We start from the raw sequence: 9,115 nt of genomic DNA, 5'->3' as shown, positions 1-9,115 counted from the left end.
AGGCTATGTTCGTTAAATATGGTTCTTGTCATTTCTTGTAAGTTTCTTTTTTTTTTTTCTACTACTCCATTTTGTCGAGGATTTCTTGGAGTAGAGAAATTATGGTTATATCTATTAGATTCATAAAAAATTTAGAAATCATAGTTTTGAAATTCGCCATCGTGATCACTCTGAATTGATGAAATCATAAAGCATTTTTCATTTTGAACAAGTTTACAAAACTTAAAAAAATACCTAAAGCAATCACTTTTGTGTGCCAAGAAGTATATCCATATGTATATACAATAATCATCTATAATTACAAAGGCATATTTGCTACCTCCTAGGCTTGATGTATTAATTAGTCCAAACAAATTCATATGAATCAATTGCAATGGTCTAGAGGTGCTTATTTGATTCTTTGGTTTGAAACTACATTTTATTTGTTTTCCTAGTTGACATGCATCACACACATTGTCTTTAACGAACTTAATGCTAGGAATACCTCTTATAAGTTCTTTAGATGAGATTTGAGAGATTAATTTCATGCTAACATGACATAATCTCCTATGCTAAAGCTAAGCATTGTCATTCAAAACCAAAAAATATATTTCATTAAAAAGATCATCAATATTAATAATATATATATTATTTTATTTTAAGACAATCATGGATATGTTTTTTGTGGTTTTTCAATGATGCAAGCATTGGATTCAAATCTAATGATGTATCCTTTATTATACAATTGACTAATACTCAAAAGATTATGCTTTAAGCCATTAACCAACAATATATCTTCAATCAAAATGTTGGATTTGTTACCTATGGTTCTTATGCCAATAGTTTTACCCTTGTTATTATCTCCGAATGTGACATACCCTTCGTCTAGGCTAGTGAGCTTAGAGAATTGAGATGGATTTTCGGTCATGTGCCTTGAGCATCCACTATTAAGGTACCATCTCTTACTCCTAGCTTGTAATGGTAAATGTTTCTACAAAAAATGATGATTTTTAGATACCCATTTTACCTTGGGTGTCTCAAAAATCGATCTACATAACTTATCATGTGGCATTGAGTCATTTGAGGTTCCTTTAGGTACCCAAATCAATCTATGTGGACTATATCTCTTAAATGAATATTTGTACGCAATATGTCCGGGTTTACAATAAAAGTTGCATTTGGTGTGGGGTGATACATGCAAGGTAGGGCCTTTAACAAAGGTAGTTAGATTTTGGTGAGAGCTATTCACAAATCCGATTCTGCCTCTTCTATGAACTTGACCCTTATTTGCAAGGATCATGGTCAAGGACTTGCTACTAACCTCAAACTTTTATAAGGTTTCTTTGAGTAGCAAGTTTTCCTTATTAAGTGCCTCTAAGTGTTCACACTTAGTACATGGAAGCAAAGAAGGATTATCATGCTTAAGTTTTTCAAATTCAACATTTAAAATGGCATGATCTTTTTTCAAAGAGTTATACTTTTTACTCAAAGATCTACATTTATCAAACAATTTATGAAAAGCACTTAAGAGCTCGTCGAATGATAAATTTGCATTTAATGAACTACTTACCTCATCTCCGATAGTCATTAGTGTTTAGTGAGCAACTTGCTCTGTGTTGGTTGGCTCCTCTTCATCGGATGCACTTGAGTAGTCTCATATTGCTTTAAGAGCCTTCTTCTTCTTTGGTTGCTTCTTCTTTACTTGGGGACATTCGCTTTTGAAATGTCCTGGCTTCTTGCATTCATAGCATATAACTTATTCTTTTTTGGGTTTAAATTTATTTTTAGAGTTATTTTTAAATTTATTCATTTTTTATGAATTTTTTAAACTTTCTTGTCAAGAGTGTCAAGTCATCATCATAGTCCTCATCACTTAAATTTTCTTTCAAGTGGTCTTCTTGAGTTTTCAATGTCGTATTCTTCCTATTCTTTGAAAGGTTATTCATAAGTTTTTCATGAGCTTTATAAGTCATTTTGTAGGTCATTAGTGACCCGATAAGTTATTTGAGAGAAAAATTATTTAAATCCTTGGCCTTTTGAATGACCATTACTTTAGGGTCCCAACTCTTTGGAAGGGATCTCAAGATTTTATTAATAAGTTCAAAGTTCAAAAAACATTTGTCAAGGGCTTTTAAACTATTGACAACAACAGTAAAACGGGTGTACATATCGACAATAGTTTCGTTTGGCTTTATTTAAAACAATTCATAAGTATGAACTAAAAGATTTATCTTCGACTCCTTTACTCTATTAGTGCATTTGTGAGTAATTTGGAGTGTGTGCCAAATATCAAAAGTCATTTCATAAATAAACACTCGATTGAATTTGTTTTTATCTAAAGTACAAAACAAGGCATTCATAGCCTTGGCATTTAAAATAAAAGTCTTTTTCTCTAACTCATTCCAATCGTTCATTGGAAGAGAAGACTTTTGAAAGTCATTTTCCACGAGGTTTCATAACTCAAAATCCATTAAAATTAGAAAGATCTTCATTCTAGTCTTCCAATATGTGTAATCCATCCCATTGAATATGGGCGGATGTGTAATTGAATGACCCTCTTAGTTGCCGACAAATGTCATCTCTCTTGAGTTTTAAACCAAATGAGAGTTACCTTGCTCTGATACCAATTGTTAGGATCAAGAGTGATATTAAGGGGGGTGAATTAGTGCAGCGAAAAAATTACGTCGATTCAAGAAACTTCATACGATAAAAACCGGTTTCGACTCAAATCATTTGTTTCACTTTGAATAAGTAGAAAAGAAAAGGTTGGGTAGTTTGCAATATAGTAAATTTGAATGCAGTAAAGAGAATTTGCAGTAAGGAAAGAACACACCAAAATTTATAGTGGTTCGATCGTTATGACCTACATCCACTTTTAATTCCTCCTCCATTGAGGTCACCGACATCCATTAATGGTCCTCTTTCAATAGGTAAGACCAATCACCTCTTTACAGTGCTTTCTCCTTTTCACAGGTTTAGGAGATAATCCTTACAAGCCTCACACCTCTCTTGAATGATCTCAACTCTTAGAAATAGAGGAGGAGGACTCTTGCACTTTTACAACACTTTAACACCCCAAGAATTTAAGATTATATAAACACTTTCATGCCCTTTCATCCAGAAAAGGGTGGGGTATTTATAGGCCCCAATGACTTCAAAATTGGAGCAAAAAAGTGTCACATCCCCGAATTTCGGGATGCTAACGGTACCACCGCCTGCCACTGGGCGGTACCACCGTCCAATATAGGCGGTATGACCGCTTGACAGAGCTCGAAGACCATGCTCTAGTGGTACCATCGCCTGATAAGAGCGGTACCACCATTGGCAGCATTAACAGTCGGAAGTATCACCGCCCAGACCACCTAGAAGACTGGGTCACCAGGCGGTGCCACCACCGGTCGTGACTTCAGGTGCTGAATGAGCTATTTCAACCAGCCCAATTCAGCCTTGTTAAGGGCCCAATTGACCCTTAACTGAGTTAGTGGGATTACCTCCCAATCCTAACTCAACTTAAGGACTAACTACAATAATTAAGATATTTAACAAAGCATTCTTATTCCGGTTCGTCAATTGTTCTTCCGAAGATCTTCCGGCGAACTTCCGACGATCTCTCGGCAATGTTCCGACAGACTTCTGGTAAGCTCCTGGACTTCACAGTGATCTTCTTCTCGACGAGCTTCTTTGGCAACCTTTTGGACTTCTCGGTTAATTCCGGTGGAACTTCCGACGAACTCTCAAACTCCCAACAAAATCTCGATCTTGACTTTAGCACAACATTTGCTTTATGTCTTACGCAGTTAATCCTACACACTTATCTCAACACATAGATTAGATCAAACAATTTTACCAATTAATTTTATCATCAAAATTTGAGATTCAACAATAATTATTCATATCCAAGTTTCTAAAATTTTTATTTTGAATGCATGATCTTTAATTTCTACTAGTTTTATATAATACTTGATTAAAAATACTATTTTCTCCTTTATATAATTTTATTATTTAAATCTATTATTATTTATTATATTTTAATGGCTCAATACTAATGAATAAATATTTTGATTATATTTCTATGATGTCAAAACTAAGAATTGAGGGAATTGATTAGAATTTATATTGATATTAACTATGCTAGGCCCAGCCCACGTAATAAGTCGCAACCCATATATTAGCTCCAACCATTAGGTTAGACCTATAACCAATAGGCTTGACCCAACCCATAGGTTAGGCCATATAGGCTATAGCTCAACCTAGCCTAATATAGATAATTATGTGTATTGCACGTGATTAATCCATGGGCTACGAGTTGGTTTGGTGTATGCACAGTCATGTACAGTGTACCATTGCCTTTGCTTTAATTGATTTGAACTCATATATTGATTGAACTAATCGGATTTGATTAGTTTAGATCAATTCAAGATGATTCCAAATTAGCTTGACTTATTCAAGTTTGTTTAACCTGAATTGAATCCAATATAGTTTAAATTATACTAGTATAGTTCTAAACCAATTAAATCAGGATTAAAGACCAGTTTAGTTATGTTCTAATTAAATCAAGTTCAATTTGATTGATTGTGCTAGGGTTTAAGTAAATTCAGTGTTAATTGATATTATTTGATATTAATAATATTTGATCGATAAATTAAGATGTTTCAATGTATTATTTCATCTCAATATAGAAATGAATAATATGAGATGATTTTGTTTCTCGATCGAGGGTAGGTAGGGGGATTCCCTTTAGGGATTAGCGGGTTGTTAGACGTGACGACTAAATGATTCCTTTATTAATTATTAAGAGGAATCTATCCCTAATTTAACAAGTGAGGAACATCACTCTATTTATTATTGAGAGTATGATATGAGTTTATTTCCATTCGTTATTAGGAAAATATAAATTCATCTCGTAGGATAAAGCGTCTCCAACTACTATTAGAGGAGTGCTCATTTATGTACTTAATATATGCTTATGGGATAATTGACTTTCATATATGTGTTTATTTTATAAGTTGACTTAGACTTCCTACCTAAAGTTATTGAAATTTTTATATTTTATTTTTTATTTCAAAACAACCTATTAGTAGCATTAGACTATATTCCAATGAAGGAACATATCTTCCTTTACTGTTAGATAAATCCAATGGACTTTATATTGGAATCTATATTTCTCAAAAAGTCTCATATCTACTTTTGATTTATATTTTATGAATAAATAAATTATAATAAATATGTATAATTTATGTATATTAATAAAATGATATTTATTTACAGGTGGAAAGATTATGTAATCCTATAAAAAAAAATTCACTATGTGACATGCCAAGACATGATTAGATGATGAACATTACCGTGAATCACCTGCATAATTAAAAGTTGCTCCAATTAAAACATAAGAGTTCATATAATTGACAGAAATAAAGATAGTTGAATGTATTATTTAAGTTTAAAACTTAGAATAATTTTTCTAAGAGTTTCCAAACTTGGAAGCTTTCATTAAAAACTGACAGAATGTAACGATATATGTTACCAACCAATGGCAATAAATTGTAGAAGCACAAATATTTGTTATCCCTCAACAAGGAAACAATTCATGCAGGCACAGAGTTGACATCCAACACTCGTCTTATTATTTCTGTTACGGCAAATTCTTGGGTGAGAATGCCAGCATGAGTAGCATTTGGGATTTTGATGACTTTGAGCTCTTGTTCTGGAGCATCAGACCACTCTGATTCAAGTGCCAATAAGCTAGCCAGATTCACCAACCCATCCCCATCACCAGAAACCACCTCAGGAGGCTCGTCAAACTTTCCTTCACCATTGTAGAGAAATGTTTCAGGAGTGTCCACCCCAACCCCTATAATGCAAGTCACTGGAACTCCCGGCGCCGCCATCTCCTCTAGCAACGGCAATATACGAGATACATAAGGTTTTACGCCCTCTTGGAACCCAATTGCTTGCAGGAATTCTGCCATGTTGGTTGCCGAGTAGTTCCTGTCTCTCGTAACGACGAGCGGTCTGTTTCCAAATGTTTTAGGGAAAGGCAGAAGCCAAAGGTTGCTTTCTGTTCTCCTGAATTGTTCTCTTATTGTTAAGGGGTCCACCAAAGGCATCCCTATTGTGTCTCCACTGGTGAACATGAACATTTCCACGACAATGCCTCCCCACGGTGCAGACAGTGCTATGAAGTGCTTGATGAACTTTCGGCGCCACCATGAAGGATTGCGATTAAGGAGATGAAGGGTGAGCAATCCACCATAGCTGTGTGTTAAAATGATCACAGGTTTGTCTCCGTTCATCTTGCTGGCCTGCTCAACTAGCTCTCTAAGATCTTGAAGGTATTGAGTAGCCACCTTTGATGGATGACCTCCTCCGGCAAGGCTGTATCGGAAATCGTAAGGTGCTCCGAAAAGGTTGAGGTTGTCTTGGTACCCAATTTCTTCCAAGGACTTCACCAGGGTATCCATGCAAATAGAAGAATCCCTGGAAACTTGTCATGGTTAAAAGACTTAGCTTATCATGCAAAATTATTATCCTAAAGTAGATCAGACCACTCATTCAGAATGCATCTGCAATTACAGAATATATTTGGATGATTTGCAACCAGTGCTTCATTTCTTGGTCAGAAAGGGCAGTTTATTTGGTCAACCTTGTGCCAGGCTAGGATAATTTGGCTGGAGGCCAAAAAGTTCGAAAGAGTAACATATGCAAAAAATCTAATAGAAATTGTCAATTTTATTGATTATTATGGTCATTTTCTTACTTGAAATCAAAGGAAAAATATAGCACCATGTTTTCAGATCCCAAATGTAAAATAGAAACAGTGCAAAAAGAAGATGAAGAAGAAAAGAAATAAAACAGAGGACTGCTTGATCCTGTAGATCAATCAGTGGCCCAAACCTTGAAAGAAAGAAGGATGAAGGAAGGGGGGGCTTTTGCTTACTTGCGGTTGGGATCGAGGAATCGTAACCCCTCGGTGGAGCCGAAGAAGGGGACGCGGGTTTCGACGCCGGGCACGTTGCGGAAGTCGTCGGCGTCGGGGTCGTAGAAGAGGCTCAGCTGGTGGGCGAAGCATCGCTGGGCGGCGGAATCCAGGAGGAGGGAGCGGTCCATCCAGATCCTGAACCAGCCAGCGGCTTGCGGAGCTTGGAGGGCGGGCAGGGGCGGGAGGTAATCCTCCGTCAGCCGGGCCTCGAGCTGGTTTCCGCTCAGGCCGGGGACCAAAATGAGGGGGTAGAGCTCATGACCGGCCGCCATGAGGAGGAGACGGTGAGTGTCGGTGAAGCACGGGAGGAGTGTTCCGTTGCTCCGCTGCTCTTATTCTCGCCGAATCATCTTTTTCTTGCTTTTTTTTTTTCTTCTAAATCCGTTTAGCAGTGAATATATAAAAAAAGAAAAATATCATATTTGCCTAATATAATTCTAATTGTTTAATTTTGCAATCATTATCCTTGGTCCTCAGACTTGAGATACTAAATATGTCATGTATAAGTGCTACACTCTTTGATACTGGACCTATAAGTTTGAAAGTTCCAGATCTAACACAATCTATCATCAGGAGTGATAGCCAACCTTACGAGGACCGTTGAGTGTCGATAGAGGATTATCTACTCTCAATGTTATGAAAGGAATATCCTACGTGTTCTTAGTCAGACAAATCCTTAGCCAAAGTCATTTGGATTGAGAGAGAAAGAGTTCTCTGAGAGATTCTAATTAGAGCGAGACTCGAGTAGAAACTGTATGAGTTTGACAATGCCATGTCTGGTATACGGTCTCTAGGATATTAGATAGAGAAGGGACTATAGATACATGGTAATTGAGGACAGACAGCTCCAATGAATTAGATTCCCCTATATCGTCTAGGGATTGTGTCATAGTAGTCTAGTACGTCTACAGTCGATGAGTCTAGTGAATTATTATAAAGATAATAATTCACTAAGCCTGAAGGAGTTCTAATAGGTTTGACTCATAGCCAACTCGATAGTGGGCCTAGAGGGTTACACGCATATGGTAGGTATTGCGACGAGTAGAGGTTCAAATATAAGATATCCCCCAGAGCTCCTATCTTATTGGATATTCAATAAGCCTATGAATTATTGGATCCAATGGATGAGATTCAATAAGAGCCAATGAGAGATTATTGGATAGAGATCCACTAATCTAAGAGGCTTGGGTAGTTGGATGAAGATCCAATACCCAATATGGCATGATCTATTAAGGTTAAGTTGATAAGGGGCCTCTATAAATATGAGAGAACTAAATGTTCATAGGCTAGAGCTTCTCTTGGTTGCCACATCTTATTCTCCTCTTTACTTCTCCTCGAATAGTAGGTCTGGAGATTAGATGAGTGTCGTCGCAGCCCCTTGGTGTTAGGAAACCTAAGCAACGACATCACATATGCATCGGAAGAACAAAAAAATAAAATTCCAAAATTTCTAAAAGTTGTATTTGTCGTTATGCGAATATTGATGCGCAAAATCCATAAAACTTAAAAGCCACATGTGAGATAGATTGTGTTACCTAGGGAGATCGTATATTCCTGAATCCCTGCAGATCTCTAAGAGAGGGTGAAGGAGGTCAAGTGTCCTCCTCTCTAGCTGTAATCCACATAATAATGTTGCGACGATGCTCCTCAAATCACCAAGCCTGCTATCTAAGGAGGAGAAGGGGAGGAGAATAGGAGATTACAACCTAAAATTGCTCTAGTCTTTGAACCATTGGTTCCCTCCTATTTATAGAGGTCCCCTATCAACATAACCCTCATAGATCCTGCCCTATTGAGTATTGAATCTCCATCCAACTACCCAAGCCACTTAGATTAGTGGATCTCTATCCAATAATCTCTCATTAGCTCTTATTGGATCTCATTCATATGATCCAATAATTCAAGGGCTTATTAGATATCTAATAAGATAGGGGCTCCAACGGATATCTCATATCTGAACCTCTACTTATCGCAACACCTACCATATGTGTGTTACCCTCTAGGCCCAATATCGAGCTGGCCATGAGTCAAACCTATCAAAACTTATTCTGGCTTAGTGAATTATTATCTCCATAATAATTCACTTGACTCATCGACTACAGACGTATTAGGCCACTACACCGTAATCCTCAAACGATATAGGGGAATCCAATCTAT

The 9,115-nt window shown here is 36.8% G+C and overlaps 1 protein-coding gene across 1 annotated transcript; it reads right to left on the bottom strand.

Annotated features, from left to right (window-relative positions):
- Nucleotides 1–5,432: 5,432 nt before the first annotated feature.
- Nucleotides 5,433–7,319, bottom strand: LOC135615365 (lecithin-cholesterol acyltransferase-like 1). The gene is made up of 2 exons (XM_065113723.1): nucleotides 6,917–7,319; nucleotides 5,433–6,456 (listed from the first exon to the last, which is right to left on the bottom strand). Exons 1-2 carry the CDS (start codon nucleotides 7,228–7,230, stop codon nucleotides 5,565–5,567), a joined length of 1,206 nt encoding a protein of 401 aa, XP_064969795.1. The 5' UTR covers nucleotides 7,231–7,319; the 3' UTR covers nucleotides 5,433–5,564.
- Between the last annotated feature and the right edge of the window lie 1,796 nt (nucleotides 7,320–9,115).

The sequence above is a fragment of the Musa acuminata genome, chromosome BXJ2-6 (genome assembly GCF_036884655.1).
Source record: "Musa acuminata AAA Group cultivar baxijiao chromosome BXJ2-6, Cavendish_Baxijiao_AAA, whole genome shotgun sequence".
Lineage (NCBI taxonomy): Eukaryota > Viridiplantae > Streptophyta > Magnoliopsida > Zingiberales > Musaceae > Musa > Musa acuminata.
This window is presented reverse-complemented; position numbering and strand designations above follow the sequence as displayed.